Here is a 23,530-nt window from a genome sequence, read left to right on the forward strand (position 1 = left end):
TTCTGCCTCCTTCCAAGATTAAGCTCCTTCCTCGTCTCTGTGAAAACAGAAATCAATCTGCTGCAGAGCTTGAAGAATCCTTATCGTTATGCCCTTGTACATCCACCACCTATTCTTCAAGGCTAAGAAAAGGCTTTGCAATCTCCCATGACCTCTCCCTCAGCACACATTGCTAAAAATTATAGAATGTTCCTTTGGAAGCACAGGCAGGCATATCTTGCTGCTTGGGCCCAAAAGAAACAATAGGAGCTGGGATAAATGAAGTGATGCTGGGAATCTGGGCCATTTGTTGTATCCTAGAACAACCATCCTCTAGAAACTAGCTATAAATACCTTCAGAAATAATTTCCCTTTAAAGGTCTGGGTAACACATGCTAACTGGATTTCTGCAAATGAAAGGTTCACTTTGGTAAAAGAAAACAATCATTACTTCCAAAATCTCATGAACAGCTTTGTAGGTTAACTTGTGGGGGTTTACTGCCACCTGGTGGTCAGCAGGTGCTGCAGCAAACGGAGTTCAGCACCAGGAAATGGCGCTCTGAATAGCCAGACCTGTTAACAAAGAAACAGCCCAGAGAATAGCCCTTCCCAGGGAGGGCCAGATTCTTAAAACGGTCCCATAAATGTAAGAAAAAAGAAAAGACGTGGCATTTTCTGTGTGACCTGGGCGAAGACTTTTTCTACCCATTCATTTCTTAATACCAGGTGTACTGAAGAATGCGATTCTTAAAAAAAACAAACAAACAAACAAAAAAAAAACCCAAAACACACTTAACTATACAAAAATGTTTTACTTCATATTACACACACTTTTTTAAAAAAGGCAGAAACATTTTAGTTTACACCACTTCACACAAAAGAACCTTGTGCTGGAGTTCTAGAAGGACCTTGGAAATCAATTTTAAAATGATTTGCTTTCACATAGTCTTTTTCATGGCTGCTTGTGTCATGCTGAAGAGATAGGCTTCATAGATTATATTTAAGAAGTTGTCATCATTCTGAAAAACAAAATCAAAAGGCACAAGGGAATGTAATTTGGGTGGCAGAAACTGAGACTTCCTATCTTGGAACAGAACTAGCATCAGATACTAAGATGTTCACTTATGCTGTTCACAGGGTTTAACTATGTGAGGTTGTTAAAGGGGCTGAAGGCAAGATAGGGATAGAGCTGCTGGCTTTTAAGTCAGTATCTGAGGTAGTAAGTGCTGATGGGCAACACATCCACACAGAATCGTGAACAAGGTTGACCATGAAAAGCCTGAGTTAGCTGCATGAAAAGACAGATTTCAGCCAGATTGGTAGCATATGCCTGTAATCTCAGCTACTCAGGAGACTGAGGCAAGAAGATTACAAGTTCAAGACTAGCCTGTGCAAATTAACGGGATGTCACAAAAAACTTTTTTTTTTTTTAAAAGAACTGGAAGTGTAGTTAGTGGTGCTTGCCTAGCACGTTGAAATTCAGTAGCCAGTACCCAGAACCCACCCCCACTCCCTACCCCTCCTCCCCCCCCAAAAAAAAACAGGTCTGAAAGGAAATGATCTAGGTTAGAAAGTTTTAAAGTTGGGTTAGGAGACTGCTGGTAGTTTTTTTTTTTTTTTTTTTTTTGGTACGGAAATTGAACCCGGGGTGCTTAGCCACATCCCCAGCCCTTTTTATTTTTTATTTTGAGACAGGGTCTCACTAAGTTGCTTAGGGCATCACTAAATTGCTGAGCCTGGCTTTGAACTTTTGATCTTTCTACCTCAGCCTCCCAAGTCGCTGGGATTAAGGTGTGTGCTACCACACCCAGCTGTTGATAGTTCCTAAAGGTTTTCCAAGTTGCCCACAATATGTATACTGTGTTTGAGGCATTCATTAGCATTTTATCTGCAATATACTTCATTGGTCCCTTACCAAAGCCATTATAAATCTTCCCATAAGTTGTGGAAAGTTTCTGGCCTTGGCAAGTAGGTAGCAGTTAGACTGATGAGTCTCTGAATTCTTTTGTCTGGCTAATGGGTGAGAAAGAACCACAGGTCTAATTAGTGGCTTTCTTGATTTTTAATTCTAGAGACATCTCCCTCCCACTCAAACCCTTTAAAGCTTTAGCAACTCATACACATTTCACATCTACCCTTTATCCCGTGTTCACACCACATACATAGTTAGCACTATTCTCATGAAATGAAAGCAGTAATGTTATTCCTGTTTTTCCTTCAAAACGAAGTTCTATGTATGAGATTGTGTCCTAACACACGAGACTAAAATCAGAATGCCTGAGTGACTTCTAGAAGCGCATTAGGAAGGTGATGCCTAGAACACAGGAAGAAGTGAAATATGTACAAAGAGTAGAAGGAACAGGAACAGAATTTCTAAGTAGTAATGTAGAGTCTTGGGACAATGTGAAGTAAATGAAATGGGCCAGAAAAGTACAGATCTTTGAAATTCAAACTTAAATTTATTTTTCTTTATTGTTCACAGTAAAGAAGTTTATTCTCTCTAAATTCTCATGAACTTCTCATGGATAGTTTAAAAAGGTGGAAAAATGTTCTTATCCTGATACTTATGAAATTAGCAAGTCTCAATCATTTGTTATTGATCTTATTTAATATCAGCTTGCTATTGGGCTTTTACGCTCAGATGCCGATTTCTAGCCCCATTGTTTTCATTCTCTCTAAAATGTGTTATTTTTTAAAAAAAATGCTTTTTACTAATAGAGACTCTTGTCTCTTTAAGTAGAATGAGGCAACTGCAATGTCCTAGTCTGCTCTTTAAAAGTCATCTGGTGCTTAAACAAAGTACCACAAACATTTTTCTTAAAGACTACTCAAGAAAAAGATACCTAAATACATTAAATATGTTAATTGAGATGTCTGAAGACTACCTGGATAAAAGTATCCATCCCCCTTTCCAAGAGCTATCCTTTATATTTGGGTGCGCTTTGCTAGGTGGGGTGCTAAATGCTCTTCCAGAAGCTGGTCTCTTACAACACTCATGTTATTAGCATGCCCATGCATAACACAGGGCATGGAGCACTTGGAGACAGATCACAGTGGAATCCCAGTTCTGCTTATTTACTGTCTATGTGACTTCAGGCCAGTTATGTCTGTAAAATGGGACAAATAATAGGGTTTTGTATAAAGATTGAATGAGTCTGTATATGTAAAGCACTTAAAACAGTGCCTGGCACAAAGCTCTATATGAGTTTCAGCTATTATACTTGGTCATTGTTATTTCATAGAGACAAGTGAGATAATCATATCACCTGTCCTAATTAGTAGGTCTCGAAGCCATTTATAAAATGTGCCTGAAGCAGTCACAGTCAGTACTTGCTTCCCTATTTATTCCCTACATATTCAATAGTCTACTGGACTCATGATTGTGACTTCTGAGATGGGCCTTACATTGTTTTCCACAGCGAGCTCTCTGAGCACCCTGCAGTGCCCAGGTCCCCTCAGTGATAGTTTATCCACCAGTGACCACTTCCTTCTTTTCTGACAGGTGAAAGCTTGGAGGACTTAGTTAATCCTCCAAGTCACAAATCCCTTGAGGGGTAAAGATATCCAATGTCACAATTAGTATTATCAATATTGCCTAGCTGGCTGAGTTCAGAAGCTGGTGGGGTGCAAGGTGAGTTGTTACATGCTCTCTTCTTATTCTTGGAAGTACTAAGTAGGCATCCACTTATGTCTTATGGCCACAACCAGCAAGTATGTCCACAGGTTGGGTAAGGAAGGAAGAGAGATGACAGGGCCCTCTTACCTGAACAAGGTACAGCAGGGCTTCTTGGAGCTGCAGCCTGGTGAGAGGGCTGCTGGCTATCACAGAGGGCTCTGGGTTCTGCAGGGGCAGGAGGAGGCTGGTGGGTGCAGCAGGTGATTCTTGGCCTCCCAGGAGCAAGAGCCCATTATCCCTCTCCCTTGGTGGAGTGCAGGAGGCTTGAGTGAACACCATGGGGGACATGAGCAGAGAAGGAGCCACTGTAGCAGGAGTGCGCTGAGGTGAGATGACCTGCTCACAGCAAAGACATACACAGAGGCAGGATTAAAGAGCAGTCCACTGAAATGTAAGTTGCAGAGGTGGAGAGGCTTTTCGCTTACAATGGTGGGTACAGGTGAATTCAGTATTAATTGTTCAAAGCTCCACCAGGTGGGAAAAGCTTAAGAAACAACTGATGTCTGCTAAATTCTTCATGTGTTTTCCTTTGTCATTATTAAGCAGCTCTAGAACAATCGCTCTGCCAGCTTGGCCTATGAAGCTTGGCCTCTGGGTAATATTTTATTTTGGGGGCTTCTTATTATTATTTGATAACATGCATTTAGGAATGCTGGTATTACTCAGGGATGCTGTCCACTGCCCCAAACTAAAGGACCAAGCACCCATGTGAGTTGCTGCATGTATTTATTTGAGGCATATACATTTCCCAGTCCAGGTTCTCCAACAAGGAGAGGGACTGCTCCCTCTGAGAGCACTTCTACCTCCTCTGTTGCCTCATTTGTCACAAGGAGGAACTGTGATTTGTGGCGTTCACCTCTCTAGGTCCCCTCCCGATAGGACCTGCCTGTTTGCAGAGTGTTTTCTGTTTCTCCAGGCTGATGTGCTGGCAGCATTGCTGGTGACCTGTCTGTGTGGGTAAGTCTGTCTAACTCACTTGGCTATAGACCTAAAACCAAGTTCCAAGTTCCCCAATGGCTTTTCCAGTTATGCAAGTGACATTCTGATCCCTGTCTGACTAACTCCTACAGCTATTATGTGTTTCTAACTCAGGTAAGAAAAAGGAATGTTATTTCTCAGCTTCCAAATACCCCAAAGAGCTCATGAGAAGGGGTAGAGAAGCCAGAAACATAGAAATTGTTGTAATTTTATAATCACTCCCTTGGCATCTTTTTAGCAGAAACTGGTCTAGAGGAAGATGGGCTGTTTGTTTCTTTTAACTTGTCCCTATTTGATATTTTGAGGAGAGGTGCTGAGAGCTGATGCTCCCCAGGGAAGGAGTCACACATTAGGAAGAGCACAGCGTGGGCTGCCAGAATGTACACTTTCCTTACTTGGCTCTTGACATTTGTGAGTACTGAAGAGAGAATTATATATGCAGAAATCTAAATCAGACTATTAATCCCACTTTTCTAATTCTAAGTTATCAAAGAGAAAAAAACAGACATTTTAAAAAAGGGGGACGATATCACACTGAAATGAGGGTGAGGGTGAGTTATAAACATCTGGACAGAGGATTTCATGTACACAGAGTTATGGCACATGCCCAACAGCTTTGCTTTCAAAAAAGCAAAAGATTTCTGAGGAACTGTTTTCAGTTACATTACACATGTCAAAAAGACCAGTGGTAATATGTGTAATAAGCAGGGGGAATTTTTTGATTTTTAAACCAGTATATTTTCAGTGAATTTATGGCCATCCAAAGAAAAAATGATCCCAAACCAGATCTCCAGATATTACCATAGGCAGATGATCAGCAGCTTGTGGTTTTTCTCACTGTTTCCAGTTAAATTACAATATTCTCCTTTCTCTGGCAGTTAAAATATGGAGGGCAGAGGTAGGTGGCACACTTAACCCTCGACTAATGGTCATTTAGCTCTACCAATGATCTAGAGGTCATAAAAGAGGCTGTTACTTTTATTAGGTGTTTTCTGCTTACTTCCAGAAACTACATGACTGTGGGCTTTGTAGAGGTAGGGAGTTTGTTTTCTCTATCATTGTATAGCACAATGCCTAACATATAGGAAGTGCTCAAAATCATTTACTGAATCAATGAACAGGCAATAACTAACTGTGGAGAGAAAAACAACAAGTCAGATGTTTGATATTTCAGAATTATTTTAAACCAGGTAATTGTAAGTTTCCATAGTTAAAGATGGGTTATTTTCCATGTTTGTGTTGGTCTTTAGGACTTATAGTAGTATGAAGATTTAACTCTACAAATAATCCATTTTTAAAATACTTGGGTGGAGGGAGCTCCCACACTGCTAAGCAAAGGAAAGTTTCTTCTTCTAGGCAGAGAGGTAAGTCTATGACAAGATGCACAGGGCTTTAAACAGAAATGTGTGATACCTGGCTCCTATGGCACTGAAACAGATTATAAATTTCACTGCATCATAGTAACACCACATTTTTGGGGGGCTGGTAGATACTGACCTGCAAAAGAGGAGCCTGCTTCTCTGTGCTGGATGTCTTGTTGATCCAGGACTCCAAGGGTTTCCCTGTCCTAGAGCTCTGGGTCACCACAGGGAACTTGGCGGCCAAGGCTGGACGGTGAGAGGTCTGTAGCTGCTGCTCCTGCTGTACAACCTGGAGCTTTCTCAATAACTCCTGAGGGGAGATCACCCCAGGGCTGCTCGTTTGACTGCCAGAGACTTGGAGCCTTTGTCTTGGCAGTGTGGACTGTCCCTTTCCGTGGGCCTGTTGTCCTGGCATGTGAGGCGGAAGGGAGCCATTGAAATACATCAGTTGTGGCTGGGCTAGACCCTTGCCTGGAGTCACAGGAGTGGCAGCAGAGAAGGTTCTGCTGCTGTTGGGGGCAACTGGGCTTGCAGGTGCTGGTGTACTAATGTTGTACTTGTTTGCTGCCCCTGGGGCACTCTGGAGCTTCTCTAACAGGTTCTGGGTTCTGGAAACACTGTGTCCAGCATGCGAAGTCCTGATGTTATGGGGAGACCCTGGCTGGAGAGGCCCAGGAACAATTTCCCCAGCAGAATGGGAGCTTCCATTTCCACAGGGCCTCTGTTCAGGCAGCTCTGACAGGGGTTGCAGGTCTGTGTTCCTGACCATGAGTTTTTGAATGGCTGGACAGAGCTGTTTCTCCATGAGAGGTGACTGCCTTCTGGGCTCCTCATAGGACAGGGAGCGTACAACTCCCTGCCTAACTGGAAACTTCTCTTGCTGCTGCTGCTGCTGCTGCTGCTGCTGCTGCTGCTGCTGGAGAGTATGGGGGAGCTCTACAGTTTCCTGGTAGGTAGCTTTGTCTTGCTTCCCAAACAGAGCTGTCAAGGATAAGTGTTGGGGTTCAGGTTCTAAGGTCTGGAAAAAATACAGATATCTGAAAATGGGTTCACATACAGTTATGGAAGGGGGGTTATGAAACATAACTTGCCTAACTGATAATTTATTCTATTTACAAAGGATCAATTAGAGAATGAAAAAATTATAAACATGAAAATTTTGAGACTTACTTTTTAATGTCAAATACTTTCATAGCATTTTCCCCTCCTGCCCCTAAAATAGTCAGTGTATTTTCATGTGTGCTAATTGATAAAGTAGGCATATGATCCTTGAGGGGCCTGGGGTTCATAGATTAGAGACCACTATGGTACAAAATTACATATACTAACAGATAAACAATCTTTACAACAGGAAGTCCACCCTAGCCTGCAGAGTACAAGAGGTATTGAGAATACACAGGGATATGAGGAGTTCAGGGTTCCTGATAGCTTTTCATGGAATTACAGAAATCTAGGGCTGGAAAGAAACATAAGTCATTTAATATAACTTGATCTTTTCAACTTTATAAAAAATGTTATCAGATACTGTACACTCTGTCTTGGCCAGCCAGCTAGAGAGCTCTTCTCCTCCTCTTTGGATTGATTCTACCTCTTTTAGTCACCTTCTACAATGTTGCGCTAAGAAAACATAAACTCCATTCTAAAGTCAATATCCAATATTCTGGTTTCTCTATTAAAATATAATAAAATTTTCCATGGGAAGCAATAAAAAGAAAGCTAAAAAAAATGAGAAAAGATTTCTTGTTTTGAAAAATCCAAAATAAGACTTTCATTAGCTAGTCTTTATCTTTGGTTCTATTTCATTTTCAGAATTGGTTTAAATTAATTCCTTCAAAAAAGCCCTAATCAGGAGTAACCATGACAAAATGACAGACACATTATATTTGCAATCAATAATGGGAACTTCAGATTAGTGAGTTTTGTTATTGCTATCCTATTCTGAAATATACATATATGTATGAATATATATAATATATAAACATACACTTACAAAAAAGCTGCTATACTTTTATGTTTTAAATTATAAATACAGTGACAGTCATCAGGTTCACAGGGATTTTTATTTTTTAAAAAGTTTATGGTGTATTGTAATTATATATAATGTTGGGATTCATTATGCCATATTCATATATATATATATACATACACAACTTTATTGTCTCCCTCCTTTTTCATTTCCTTCCTTTTCCCTCCCTTCCTCTTTCTACAGGGGAGTTTTAAACTACTCCTTTAGACTGTGAGCTCCCTGAGAACAGATAGCCCATGGTGCCTACCTAGCCCTGTACTGGGCATAAAGGAAGTGCTCAGAAATGTTAAATTCAGTTTTGTGGCCTTGGTGGTTGTTCTTTCAGTGGTCTTGGAAACCACCTACCCCAGAAAGAAATAGAACCAGTGGGAAATGTTTCTGTTACCTTGGACAATGTTATTGGTCATCTGATGGTGGCTTTTAAAACACGTATCTTCTAAGGAGTTCAAGTCCACAAGACATAAGCACAGAAGGTGGTAAATACCCAAAATAAAAACTTTAACCCTTGGTCTAGGAAAAATAAATCATTAATAATAAAAAAAATCTCTAATTTGAAATCTTTCTTAGATTGACTTTAAGCATTCTTCAATAGCACCAGGCCCTCTGCTGATACACTCTGGGTAAAAGTTCTGTAGGAATTCTACAGAGAGGCTGAGTATAAAAACTCACCTGGTTGGGCTGAGGTATGCGCTGCTGCTGGTTGTCACTGGGTTTTACTGGGATTGGTTTGATGAGATTGGGGTTGTCATAGATAGCAGATGAACTAGTTATCTGTTTTGGCTCAGAAGAGGTTTTACACTGAAATGGAAAAAACAAACACCTTCTGCTTCTTATCTAATTTGTAGGTGATTACTTGTTTTTTTCTTCTGGATAGTTTCATGAACAAGGAATAATTCCTTAAATTTCTGTGGTTTGAGCTATATTTGAGTATAAATCAAATTTAAATTTGATTTTTCTTAGTTCTACAAATCAATGGCCTAAAATATTGCCAACCTCACCAGCCTGAAGGGTCTAGAGTTCTTAAACACTTGGATAATTGAAACAGTATCTATTGCTTACATAATAAGTCTTAAAAGATGTAGTCTAATGCTTTTCAATGATAATTACAGAAACAATTCCTTAAATAACCTGTCTGGACTAGAGTACAGGTTTGTCCCTTCATTTGTGACAGAGTTACTGAATATATTGCATCAAAGCAACTAAACCTTTTTGGTCTACAAATTCAGAAATAAGAGCTGAGTCAAATCACTGATTTAAAAATTACTAATGTCATCTTTATTTAATAAATGACTTCTTGCATAAACATAATAATTCAAATCTGAGTGTTCTGAGCCACTCACTACAAATTAGAATTTCATAGAGAAAGAGACAAGAGACAAGCCTCATCATTTCAAATGCTGACTCATTAACATCCATTAATCTAACCAACCATGCAATTGCTAACACAGTGGGATTCATAACAAAAGAACAGCAATGATGTTGGTGTCTATTTTGTTAAAACATCAAATAAAACACTATAAAACACCACCTTCTGTACCACAGATTCTCTATAGCATCACTAGTTTCAACTATACAGTCCAGGCCTCAGGCTACAAAACATTTCACACTATACCTGACATAGAATGAGCTATAAACACAATCTTGTCCCTCAGGAGCCCAAGCTTCCCAATGTTTTTTTCCAGTTATTTGGGTATATTTTTATTTTCAAGGATACAGAGGCATGAGATCTATTACCACGGTGTATACTTAACATTTGTAGGGTTAAGCATACAACAATCTATTTTCTTTCAAGAATTCTGTCAATCATTTGGGTGTGTGGTACTAATGTTAAGTGGGATATAAAATCACTTCATGAGTCATAAAGTGTTATTTCTCATTCTTAGGTGAATGATGGTGGTGATGGTATGGCTGTACGGATAGCTGACCTGAGTGTCCTATGACATGGATAACCAAGATAAGGCAAGACGAGAATATACCAAGATATAGTCACTTACAAGATTTTAGTATGAAATGACTTTCACTTCTGCTATTTAAAATAAAGTAGGTATTTACTTTCACCTGATAATCCTTTCTATACCTCTTCATTTTCTATGCACTAAATTTCAAGTAAAGAAAACACATTTTCCCCACCTTCCCTATGCTGATATCTAGATGGGCCAAGAGGTGGTTTTGCTTCTCCTTATACTTGCAGGTAGCTTTTCCCACTTATACTGTGTCTCTAGAAGCTATTTTCTGTGTCACTATAACTGTCTACCTCTCTGAGAGGCCTTGCTTTGTAAAACTTGGTTTTAATCAAATTTCTCAGAATTAAACATCATTCACCTCAATGCTTTGTAGCTAATTTTCCAGTTGTTTAATTTTCTATGCTCCTTTCAATCCAAATAACTTTAAAATACTTGAGAAAAAGCATATCTTTTGAAAACAAATGTAATGGATTCTTCATGGAGAACCTGAAGCATTTCTTTAAAACCTAAAAAACGATGTCACATAATCCCATTTTATCAAGCACACATACACAAATATATGTGTCTATGCCAAGAGAAATGTCTGAAAGAAAATAAACTGAAAGTGTCAAAAGTAGACAATTGGGGATTATGGACTATAGGTACTTTTCCTTTTATTAATTAAAGATTTAAAAATTGATACATAACAATTGTGCATATCTGTGAGATACAAAGTGATGCTTTGATATGCTATATATTGTTTAGTGATCAAATCAGGTTAATTAATGTACCTATTCTTTATAGATTTACCACTTCCTTGTGGCAAGAACATACACAAACCTCTCTTCTAGCTATTTTGAGATGTCCATTATTGTTAACTATAGTCACCAGACTGTGTCACAGGACACTGGAACTGATTTCTCTTAACTGTAACACTGTACCCATTGACTAATCTCTCCCCATCCTCAACCTCCCTCCCAACCTCAGTCTCTGGTAACCACTATTCTATTTTCTGAGGTTAACTTTTTTAGATTCCAAATGAGTGAGATCATGTAGTATTTGTCTTTCTGTCTGACTTGTTTCACTTAACGTACTCTCTCTCAGATCCATCCAAAAAAGGATGTCATCTATATTTATGGTATATGTACCTTTTCTTATTTTTACACTTTTTAGAATTTCCTCGTTGAACATCAAAAGACAATTTCTTAAATAAATCACCACTATATGTAAAAAAGAAGCATTCTTGTCTTAAGTCAACAAACACAGTCCACTACTGAATATTCAGAACCTCACTATGTAGCCTACACATCATTGCTGGCCCTGGTTCTTTTTCTTACTGAACTTTATAATAGTTATTTTACTGCACACTTGAATTTCAACTACAAGTTAAATGAGGAGGTAAAGGGAGATGGTGCACAAATTAATACTATACTTTAAAGCATTTTCACAGAAAGTTGTTCCTAAAGAGAGAAAGCATAAAATACTAGCAAAAATTAAATTTTTATATTATTTTATTAGCTTCCTATAAAAAGTTGTGCTACTAGGCCTTACTTTACCAATATCATATATTTACATATAGCTCAAAACTTTTCCTCTTTTACTTCTTGGGATTTTCATGAAGTGAAGAATTTTAGAGGGGCTTAAGTTTAAAACTTAAAACTTCAAAACTATTAGAAAAAAATATATGGAAACCGCTTTATGACATTGGTCTGGGCAATTATTTTTTTTGGCTGTGACCCCAAAGGACAGGCAACAAAACCAAAAATAGACAACTAGTATTGCATCAAATTGAAAAGATTCTGTATAGCAATGAAACAACAGAGTAAAGAGATAACTTTTGGAACGGGAGAAAATATTCTGCAAACTCTACATGTGCTAAGGCTTAATATCCAAAATACATTAGGAACTTAAACAACTCAAAAGTAAGAAAACATAACCTGATTTTAAAAATGGGCAAAGGACCTGAGGAAACATTTTTCAAAAGAAGATATACAAATGACCAACAAGCATATTTAAAAGGTACTCAGGTTGGGGTGTAGCTCTGTGGTAAAACCTTGCCCGGCATGTGTGGAAATACAAATGAAAACCACAATATCACCTCACTCCAGTTAGAATGGCTACTATCCAAAAGACAGAACATGCCAGACAAGGTGTCCCCTGCCTGTAATCCCAGTGGCTTGAAAGGCGGAGGCAGGAGGAGGAGAGTTCAAAGTCAGCCTCAGCAATGGCAAGTTGCTAAGCAACTCAGTGAGACCCTCTCTCTAAATAAAATATAAAATAGGGCTGGGGATGTGGCTCAGTGGTTGAGTGCCCCTGAGTTCAATACCTGGAATCCTCCAACCCCACAAAAAGACAAAACATAACAAGTGTTGGTAAAGATGTGGAGAAAAGAGAACCCTTACATTGTTGGTAGGAATGTAAATTAGTACAACCATTATGAAAAACAATATGGAGGTTCCTCAAAAAATTAAAAATAGAACTACCATAAAATCCAGCTATCCAACTTATGGGTATATATCCAGAGAATATGAAATCAATATGTCAAAGAAATATCACACTCCCAAGTTCATCACAGCATTATTCACAATAGGCAATATATGGAATCAACCTAAGTGTCCATTAACAGACAATCAGATAAAGAAAATGTGGTATATATTCATAATGGGATATTAAGAAAGGAAATCCTGTCATTTGTGAAAACATGGATGAACCCTGAGGGCTTACATCAAGTGAAATCAACCAGGCACAGAGAGACAAAGGTCACATGATCTCACTTTTATGTGGAATTTAAAAAAATAGAACTCATAGAAGCAGAGAGTAGAATGGTGGCTATCAGAGGCTGAGGGTGGGGAGATTGGGGAGATGTTGGCTAAAGGATATAAAATTAGAAAGGAAGATATAAACTCAAGAGATCGAGAATGTATCATGGTGACTATAATTAATAACTACACACTGTATACTTGAAAGTTGCTAAGAAAGTAGATTTTAAGTGTTCTTACCACATACAAAAAAATATTACATGTGGGGTAGTGCATGTGTTGATTAAGTTTGATTTAGTCATTCCATAATGTATACATGTATAAAATCTTGAGATACACCGTAATATATGTAATTTTATTTTTCAGTTAAAAATTTAAAATAATAAAAACTAATTTTAAAAATAAAACTGACCAAAAAAGAATTCTAGAATTGAAAAGGATCTTACAAATCTTAGTTTAATACTTATCTAGGAAAAATGAAATTCTTTTATAACATCCCCAATAGATAATCTTTCGATCTCTTTTTAGACACTTCCAGTAATGGAGACTCACTTCCCCACAAGAATTCTGAGGAAAATCTTTGTTTTCTTTCTCTCTTACCCTCTTTCCCTTTCCCACCTTTCATTACACCTCAGAACCACTTTACTCACAATCTGATTTTCCGAAACACCTGTGTGTGGGAGAGGGGACAGCACAAATGGAAGAAGGGTTTACAGGGACAGTCAACAGAGGACACATACCTCCATTTGAGTAGGTCAGATTAAATTATGGAGAAAGAACAATTGAAATGGGCCTTGAAAGGCTGATCATATGTGGTTGGGTGAAGAAAGGGAGGGGATAGCATGAGAAAAAGCAAGAAGGCATTTTCAGGAAGCGAAATTGCTATTCTGTTTGGCAGGAGTTTCAAATATTTGTTGAAGATAGTGGGGTTAAGAATAACCTGAGGCCATGTTTTCGGAGGCCTAAAGAGCCCAAGGGTTCATACGCCAGGCAATGACAAACCAAGCATTTAAACCAGGAAAGTATATGATTGTGCAGGTGCTTCCAGAAAGTTATATTATATCATATGGCTGTTAATGGAGTAAGGAATAATTTCTTCTACTATTTATCTCACAGCTAGAGAAAATGATATAGTATATTTGATTTTTATAGAAAAACAGTCTATGCTGTCTAATTAAACATCTTCATTTCATGTCAACACTATAACAACAAAACTATGGGGATATAAAGATGAATATAACACTATTTTGATCTCAAAGAATTTACAGTGTTGTGGGAGAAGCTGACTTAAATGTAATAAGTGAGGAAGAACAAAATAAGTTCTAAATAGAAGCAGACTGTGTGTGGGAGAGGGGACAACACAGATAGAAGAAAGGTTTACAGGGACAGTAATATGACTGAAGAAATCTGGAAAATTCCATGTAAAAAGTGACCTGGAAGGACATGTAGTTTCTGAAAGGCAAACAAAATGAGGGAGGAAATAGTCCAAACCATGGGTATAGTATAAAGTGATGGGCTAAATTAAATCTCCAAAACCATGTATGTTTCACAAGATACTCCAGTGTGACTTTAATATCACAGAACTGCAATTTGAAATTTCTCCAAAGACCCCCGATACCTTTTAGGGTCAAATAATACTTAGAAAGAACAATCTGGATGATAGAAGTGCTTATTGCTATGGGGTTGTCACTTATTTCTAAATCTTTTCAGGGAACTCTATTTTTTGTTTCTATAGTTAAGAAACAAAATGTGAAAACTAATATTGATATTTCCACTTAATATTTAACATTATACAATTTTAATTTATTTGATTTCCTTTTTTTTTCTTCTTCCACTGAGGATTTGGGTCCAGACACATTAATATAATTTCTTATTTATTATATTCATAACAGTTGAGAAATTATAATACTAATATTCCTACTAACAATAAAACCACTTACATTCATAATTTCTTTGTAATTCTTTTACCCTTAAAATATAACCCACTAAGACTCTTTGGTTCAAACACTTTATTTTGAAGTCATTCTTATTTTTTCTAAGTAATTATGTCACAATATGATATTCAGTTACATATACTTATTTTAGCTAGTTTCCAACTCTAAGATTTTTATTTTCTTTCTTCTTAACTTTATTTTTTGCCATTTTTCTAGAGAGGGTTAATCTTTTACTTCTCAATTTTTGGAAACTCTTTATAAAATAGGGAAATTAGCCCACTTCCTATATTTTAGGTGCAAATTTTTTTTCTCAGTTGTTTTCATAACTTTTCACTTTGTTTCTTTTTTTAAACTTTGAAAAAATATCCACTGTTTATTTTTATGTAGTTGAAATTAACTGCTTTTAAGGCATAGTTTGTAAGATTTCTCTTTTTTCCTAGATTACGAAGAAATCCTTGTAAGTTATCTTTTGTTATATGAATTTCTAATACACTTGAAATGTACCCTGGTATATGGTATGAAGTACAGATTCAATTTTGTACTATTCCAAATTATACCAGCTGCCTAAAGACCATTTATTTAAAAATCCATTCAAATAGCTGAAATAGTTACCTTTATCATATCCTAAATTTCACAGAGACTTGGGTCTAATTCTGGACCTTTTCATCTGCTCCATTGGTTCATCTTACTGTTTATATATCAATGACATCAATTTGCACTGTTTTAAAAGTTTAGAATTCAATTTTTAACATCACACTTTAATATCAGGTAGAGATTGTTCTGCCCTTGCCTCTCACCCCTACCCCTTTGTGTCCCTTTGCCCCTATGCATGCTAATATTATTGTTTTTTGCTAGGGATTTCCCAACTGTTATTCATTGTATATTTCTTTACATGAACCTTACAGTCAACTTGTCCAGCTCTAGGAAAAGAAGGAGAAGAAAAGAAACCAGTGGTATTTGTTTAGGGATCATTTCAAATTTATGAATTTAAGGAGAACTGAGAGCATTATGTTGAATCTTCTCATCTGAAAACAGGGCATATAATTACATCTGTTCAACTCTATTTTTTATGCCTTCCAAGAATTATTAAGTTTTCCTCTATGGGTTTTGCCCATTTTTTTGTGTGTGTGAATTTTATTACAAAGGATTTTATGCAGTTTGTCACTACTATTAATGGCATCTTCTTTCCTAGTACATCTTCTAACTGTATACTGTTTGTTTATATGAAGACTATTGATTTCTCAGGCTACCTTTTAATTTGTTTACAAGCAGTTTCCTTTAGCCTACTAAAAGCAAATAAACATTTTGTTTCCATACAATTTTGCTTGGAATAGTAACCAGTCTTTCTCAATGACAATATTCCCACAATTGAATTTAAGTATGTATCACAAGAAAGGGCAAAAGCTCACCTTTGTATATTCATCTTTGGCTTTGGTAAGCATTCTTAAGATATCTACTTCTTTGCCCTCTCCAGAATTGGGCATCACTGGGGAGATTCCTGCTCCAGCTCCCCGATGGGCTTTCAACTGTTCATATTGAGTTAGGCTAGAAAAAGAGAGGGGAAGAGCCACACAAGAAAAACCAATTCAACACACATGGCTTTAAAAACCATCCCAGTTCTTACCCAAATGTTTTCATTTTGTTACAACCATATTAGAAATGACACTTTAGGAATTCAAAGAAGACCTCACCTCAAATGATACCTCAAATGAGAGGTGAGGTCTTGAGTTGATTGACTACATCTATGAATCTCAAGTAGAGGTCAACAAACTATAAGGAGTAGGTCAAAGCCAGTGCTCCACCTGCTTTTGTAAAGAATATTAGAATCAGCCCTGCTTATTTGTTTATGCATACGACTGTGGCAGAGTTGAGTAGCTGCAACAGGGATCATATGGCCTGCAAAGCCTAAAATATTCACTATCTGGTCTCTTTCAGAAGTTAGCTTGCCAACTCCTAGTTTAGAGCACTTGAAAGGACTCAGTCATTCACTGCTAAGAAAGCCCTAATTAGAGTTTTCAAGCAGTGAGGGAACTGCATGACAGAGAATTTTTTTTTCTCCCTTTCTTGTCCCAGAGTGCCTTGAAGCCAAAGCAAGTTTGAGTGTAGCTACTCAAATCTTGAAGTTCCTTGGCAGTACAGACACAGTGCAGAATCCATCCTAATTTTGAAACAGGAGCATTTTAAAAGCCACTTACAGCAATGATATGAAGAGTGCATTTTGCTGCCCTGAAAACAACACAGAGGGAGACCAGATTGCTTCTATGTGTTGCAAGGCAATGTTGAGAAAAATGCCTTTTTCTTTGTGTGCTTTGACTTTCAGTTAATAAAAGAATAAAATTCTTTAATTATTGTTATGAAGTTTACAGCAAAAAGAGATCTGAGAAGTTACTGAGAGATTTAATTCTAATTGGGGCAGGGGTCTCTCTGCACAAGTTGGCTGCTTATTGCTAGTAAATAATCAATTTCCTGACCGAGCTGTTAAGTAATTACTGCAAAATGCTGACAATTTTACCATCGCTTCTTGGTTGAGCTACAGGGTATTTTTTAATCTATATGAAAAATCCTGCTATTATTATCCACTGCACGATTTACAATAACATGAATGTTCTAGGAACTCATTGTTATAGAGTTAAATACCAGTTTGAACACACTTAATCACCATCTGCAACTTGAGCTAGTTATCTAAAATTAGCTCTTGCAAGCTAGATTTTCAGTAATCAATTTTTTTTTTATTTAAAAAAGTGTTCCCCGTTTTTCATTTCCTTGGGGTCACCTTTTAATCATTTTACTGCCTCAGGATTTTAAAATGGAAATTAGTACTTTTGCAGACAAAGCTGCAGCATCACATCCACATGGGTAGCAGCTGTCCTATGTGCTTGACTGAGTCCAGTCCCAGGCTGAGAGTCAGCACTGGTAGGAAACTTATTTCATTCTTACCCATCCTCATAAATATCAGGGAAATAACTGCCTCACAGTGAGCAGCCCTAGTGCTCAAGAGCTGATCAAAATGGACCAATCAGAGCAGAGAGCACGCTTACTTGGGCCCTTCTTTCTTTTTCTTTTCTTTTCTTTTTCTTTTTCTTTTTTGATACTGGGGATCTAATCCAGGAGTACTTTACCACTGAGCTACATCCCCAGTTCTTTTTTCTTTTTTATTTTTTTATTTTGAGACAGGGTCTAAGTTGCTGAGGGTGTCACTAAGTGGCTGGGACTGGCTTCAAACTTGCAATCCTGTCTCAGCCTCCAAAATTGCTGGGATTACAGGCCTGCATGATCTGTGCCTTCCTTTCAATGCAATCAGGGAAGTCAAGAGTGGGAAGTCAGGCAATAACGTAAAAAGTTTCCCACAGATGGAACATGAAGACTATCCTAAGTACTTGGTGTTTGACACTTGAGATAGGAGGATATTCAGAGCTCCTACAAACATGGACACACAGATGATACAAAGTATTTAAGGAAGAAAGGAAATGGAAAATGTTAGAGAATCTGGAGCAGCTTTTTAAGACAGCTCTGAATGTTCTTTTTATTGATAACTTTGATAACATTGATAACTTTTCAAAGAAAAAAAAATGCAAATTGACAAATGAAAATATTAAGGAAAACTGCCATCTGGAACAACTCACATTTCACATATTTCACATAGGCAGAATAAAAGGAGTCGAGTCATTCTCAATGATAAATCTAATGAAAATGTAGCAAATCATTTCTTATGTCTACTTTTCATTCATTAAGTAGTAATAAATGTTTTCCTGACCACTGTGAAAAGGAGTGCTATAAGAGATGTATCCTGTTAAGATTATGGTGTAGTTGCATACACTTAGAAATACAACAAAAGCATCAGGTCCTGAAAAATGTTTAGCTTCTCAACACTTACTTTTTCATAAGTTCTGCAATTCTTTGGCATTCTTCCTTATCATAAAACCAAATTCCATAAATGGACACTGCAAAAAACACATTGAACAAAGTATGAGCATCCGCAAAACTGAAAAAAGCAAAAAATTTCCTTTCCATCTCAAACACCTAATAATTTATGTATTAAATTAATTTATTCAATAATTATGAAATGAAGCCAATATTGAAGAGAAGCTTAAAAATCTAGCACACAATACCTAACTGGGAGGCATCACAATACCTAACTTCAAATTATACTACAGAGCTATAGTAACAAACACTGCATGGTATGGGCATAAAAACAGACACAGACCAATGGAACAGATTAGAAGATAGAGTCAAATCCACATATCTATAGTCATCAGATCCTTGACAAAAGTGCCAAAACATACACTGGAGAAAAGACAGGCTTTTTAAAAAAAATGCACTGGGAAACTGGTTATCCCTATATAGAAGAATGAAACTACACCCTATCTCTTACCCTGCATAAAAACCAACTCAAAATGGATCAAAGTTAAACAAGAAAATATGCAACCCCTAGAAGAGAACCTAGGGTCAACACCCTAGGACAAAGGCACAGGCAATGACTTTCTCAATAAGATCCCTAAAGCTTAGAAAATAATGCCAAAAGTTAACAAAGGGAATGGCATCAAATTAAAAAGCTTCCGCCCAGCAAAGGAAACAATTAGGAATATGAAGAGAGAACCTATAGAATGGGAGAAAAATCTTTGCTAGCTACTCTTCTGACAAAGGATTAATATCTAAGAGATCAAAAAACTTTACACCAAACAAATAACCCAATTAATACTTGGGCAAATGAACTAAACAGACACTTCTAAAAAGATGAAATGCAAGTGGCCAATAAATATATGAAAAAATGTTTAACATTTTTAGAAATTAGGGAAATGAAAATTAAAACTACACTGAGATTTCATCTCAAATCAGTCAAAATGGCTGTCATCAAGAATACAAGCAATAAGGGTTGGGGTTTGTGGCTCAGTGGTAGAGCACTTGCCTAGCAGTACTGAGGCACTGGGTTTGATCCTTAGCACCACATTAAAAAAAAAAAAAAAAAAAAAAAAAAAAAAACTAAACAAAATAAAGGTTAAAAAAAAAAAGAATACAAACAATATTAAATGCTGGAGAGGATATGGAGAAAAAGGAACACTTTTGTATTCTTGGTGGACAGTAAATTAGTATAACCACAATGGTTCCTCAAAATACTAGGCATGGGACCACCATACAAGGTAGCTGTATCAGTCCTCAGCATTTATCCTAAAGAATTAAAGTCATCATACTATAGTGATATATGCATACCCATGTTTCTAGCATCATAATTCATAATAGCCAAACTATGGAACCAGCCTAGGTGTCCATCAACAGATGAATGGATAAAGAAAATGTGGTATATGTACACAGTGGAGTTTAATTTAGCCATAAATAAAAATGGAATTATGTCAAAAAGCCAAAGGACGAATGATATCGCTAATAAGTGGAGGATGACACATAATGGGGGGGAGGGAAGGGTTAGTATTAGGGTTAGAGTTAGGGTTAGGGAGGGGGGCAAGTATGGAGGAAGAAGTACTGTATAGAGGGAAAAGAGGGGTGGGAGGGGTGGGGGGAAGGGAAAAAATAACAGAATGAATCAAACAACATTGTTCTATGTAAATTTATGATTACACAAATGGTATGCCTTTACGCCATGTACAAACAGAGAAACAACACGTATCCCATTTGTTTACAATAAAAAAAAAAGAAAGAAAATCACACACAAACCAAAAAAAAAAAAAATGGAATTATGTCATTTTCAGGAAAATGAATGGAACTTAAGACCATAATATTAAGCAAAATAAGCCAAACTCAGAAGGTCAAGGTTCGTTATGTTTTCTTTCATATGTAGAAGCTAGAGAAGAAAAAGGAAAAGAAAGGTGCAAGGGGTTGGAGGACTCTGATGAAAATCAAAGGGAAATCAGCAGAAGGGACCAGGAGTGGGAGCAGGGAGGGAAGGGGAAATGCTGGGGAATGACATTGGTCAAATTACATTGTTAAATTTTGTACATGTGTGAATATATAACAACAAATCCCATCATTATGTACAACTATAAAGCACCAATAAAAATGTGTAAAGAAAAAAGTAGGGATTTCGGCTGCGGTAGCGAAGGCTGCTGCCTGGGTAAACCGAGAGCTGAGGTTCTTAATCTTTTACAATGGGTGAACCACAACAAGTGAGTGCACTTCCACCACCTCCTATGCAGTACATCAAGGAATATACAGATGAAAATATTCAGGAAGGCTTAGCTCCCAAGCCACCTCCTCCAATTAAAGACAGTTATATGATGTTTGGCAACCAGTTCCAGTGTGATGACCTTATCATCCGTCCTTTGGAAAGTCAGGGCATTGAACGGCTTCATCCTATGCAATTTGATAACAAGAAGGAACTGAGAAAACTCAATATGTCTATCCTTATTAATTTCTTGGACCTTTTAGATATCTTGATAAGGAGCCCTGGGAGTATAAAACAAGAAGAGAAGCTAGAAGATTTTAAGCTGCTATTTGTACATGTGCATCACCTTATAAATGAATACCGACCCCACCAAGCAAGAGAGACCTTGAGAGTCATGATGGAGGTACAGAAACGTCAACGACTTGAAACAGCTGAGAGGTTTCAGAAGCACCTGGAACGAGTAATTGAGATGATTCAAAATTGTTTGGCTTCCTTGCCTGATGATTTGCCTCATTCTGAAGCAGGGATGAGAGTAAAAACTGAGCCAATGGATGCTGATGATAGCAATAATTGTACTGGACAGAATGAACAACAAAGAGAAAATTCAGGTCATAGAAGGGACCAGATTATAGAGAAAGATGCTGCTTTGTGTGTTCTAATTGATGAAATTAATGAAAGACCATGAAAGATATTTCTCTTCTTTTTTTCATTTTGATAAATAACATCATATAGTCCTTACTTTTGGGTAGTCTTAACAGAGGTATAACTAAAAATATAAAGCAATTTGTTTTTCTTGACACCAGTTTTTCAGTGGTGAGATGCCTTAGGCAGTAATTTCACTGTGTAACAAGCTTAGGCAAATGAATACACCTACATAAGAGAAATCACCTTAAAACGTAAAGTGTTTGCTGTTGTGTGGGATATTCCGATTTTTGGAGTAGCAATAAAATTTTGAAGATATCCTTAGTACTAACTAGCAGGCTGTCATCCTTGAAAAAGTATCTTGTTATATGCTTGAATAATGATGGATAAAGGATGTTGATATAAATGTGAAAGTATGAAATTTTTAGACTATTTCATTAAATAGTTTGCTTAATCTCCAAAAAGCATGTTGAAAGAGGAACCCAGATGAATTAAAAAACAGGAACTCTTCCTCATATCTATTCCTGTACACTCACATATCTCGGCCTCTTCTCCCTAACCTACATGGAATGTTGAGGTGGGAATTTCATAAGTTATTTTTCCAATTCAAGTAGTAAGTCCTTTTTTTTTTTTTTTTTAATACTGGGGATTGAACACAGGGGCTCTTAGCCATTGAGCTACATCTCCAACCCTTTTTATGTTTTGAGATAGGATCTTGTCAATTTGCTCAGGCTGGCTTTGAACTTACGATCCTCCTGCCTTTGACCTCCTGAGCCACTGGGATAACAGGCATGTGCCACTGTGACCGGCCTTCTCAGTTGTATGCATTTGTTTTAGTAATTAAGACATCTATGTAGTTAAATACCCATTTCCTTTAAATCTGAGCTCAGGCTTGCTTAAGGCTGGAAGCCTGCAATGGAGAAAGGATTTGGTAGCAGAGACTGCTAGATGTCTGCCAAAATTTTTGCTTCCTTTTCAGATACGTTACTTAGATATGGCTGCCCAGCAAGGGACCACATATACTGAGTTAGGACTATGCATCTATATGAGACCATACACAGTAGGAATTCAGATGAGCCCCGTTAAAATTTCTTGCATGATCCTCCTGTTTATACCTTCTGCTATTTAGATGGCATACCCAAAATAACTGGAAGCCACTTGAAGATGGCAAAGAATGTCATTTGGACCTCGAATGATTGTGAGGCCTAGTTCTTCCTTTCGTTAACTCCACATCTTTTCCACCTAATTTGATTTTATGTGAGCAAGAAATAAATTTGTTTTGACTAAGATTAAAAAAAAAAGAAAAAGAAAAAAATAAAAAAAATTAAAATCTAACATTGGAATTCTTTAAGTCCATGGAGAAATGTGTAGTAGCCCTCTGCACACACATACACACACACAGTCTAAATAAAGTGTTTTCCTTAGAAATATAGCACCTTAACACAACAGACATTTGGTAAATGCTTCTTACACAAATGAATACAGATTGAAAATGAAATTAGGATTTCTAAACTTCCTGGCTTCGAGACATCATTGTTTCTGTCCTCCATTTGCATATTTCATAAACAAATTTCATTTTTATTTTTAAATATTCAGAAACCTGATGCTCAAATTATGCCTAGAAACCTCCCTCCCTTTCCCTTCTCCCAGGAATATGCTAACTAAAAAACTGGCTTTGTGAGCTGTTAGGATAGGGTACTGGAAAAAATAAAACTTAATTACAAATCTGACTTTGAAATGTCTGTATGGAAAATTTACAACTGTTGAAAGATTAGATAGGAATATAATTTAATCATTTAGTACTAAAAGAATGTATAACATAGCTGCTGCTGATTCCTTCAATCATTTTTTAAATGAGTTGTACAGTAAATTCAATATATGCCTATCTCTACCACCTTTGTAGTAAAGGTTAAAACAGTTCCAAAATACATTTATAAATATCTAGTTGGGAATCTGGTGGTATTAATCATGTAAGTAACTCATTAACTACATATGCATTTTTGAAATCTCCATTTAAACAGAAACAATATTATGATAGAACAATGAAGACCAACAAAATAAAAATTTAAAGGAAAACATTTTTAAAATAAAAGTTTCAAAACATTTATTTATATTAA

At 36.9% G+C, this 23,530-nt stretch overlaps 2 protein-coding genes across 5 annotated transcripts in view; one reads left to right on the forward strand and one right to left on the reverse strand.

The window, feature by feature from the left end:
- Positions 1-776: 776 nt before the first annotated feature.
- Positions 777-23,530, reverse strand: part of DCP1B (decapping mRNA 1B) — a 52,266-nt gene continuing 29,512 nt past the window's right edge. For 3 of the 4 annotated variants that reach the window (XM_079140319.1, XM_079140322.1, XM_079140321.1), the window contains 6 exons: positions 18,531-18,597; positions 16,066-16,201; positions 8,690-8,818; positions 6,131-7,012; positions 3,743-3,991; positions 777-998 (listed from right to left, as the gene is read on the reverse strand). In XM_079140319.1, coding sequence (XP_078996445.1) covers positions 918-998; positions 3,743-3,991; positions 6,131-7,012; positions 8,690-8,818; positions 16,066-16,201; positions 18,531-18,597 — 1,544 coding nt within the window. In that variant the 3' untranslated portion in view covers positions 777-917. The remainder of the gene's footprint in view (positions 999-3,742; positions 3,992-6,130; positions 7,013-8,689; positions 8,819-16,065; positions 16,202-18,530; positions 18,598-23,530) is intronic. The other variant, XM_079140320.1, reaches the window with a different exon arrangement.
- Positions 20,692-22,148, forward strand: LOC306662653 (mediator of RNA polymerase II transcription subunit 7-like). Its single transcript, XM_079142565.1, has one exon. The coding sequence runs from the start codon at positions 20,755-20,757 to the stop codon at positions 21,454-21,456; it is 702 nt and encodes a 233-aa protein (XP_078998691.1). The 5' UTR covers positions 20,692-20,754; the 3' UTR covers positions 21,457-22,148.

The sequence above is a fragment of the Sciurus vulgaris genome, assembly GCF_902686455.1.
Source record: "Sciurus vulgaris genome assembly, chromosome: 5".
Taxonomy (NCBI): domain Eukaryota; kingdom Metazoa; phylum Chordata; class Mammalia; order Rodentia; family Sciuridae; genus Sciurus; species Sciurus vulgaris.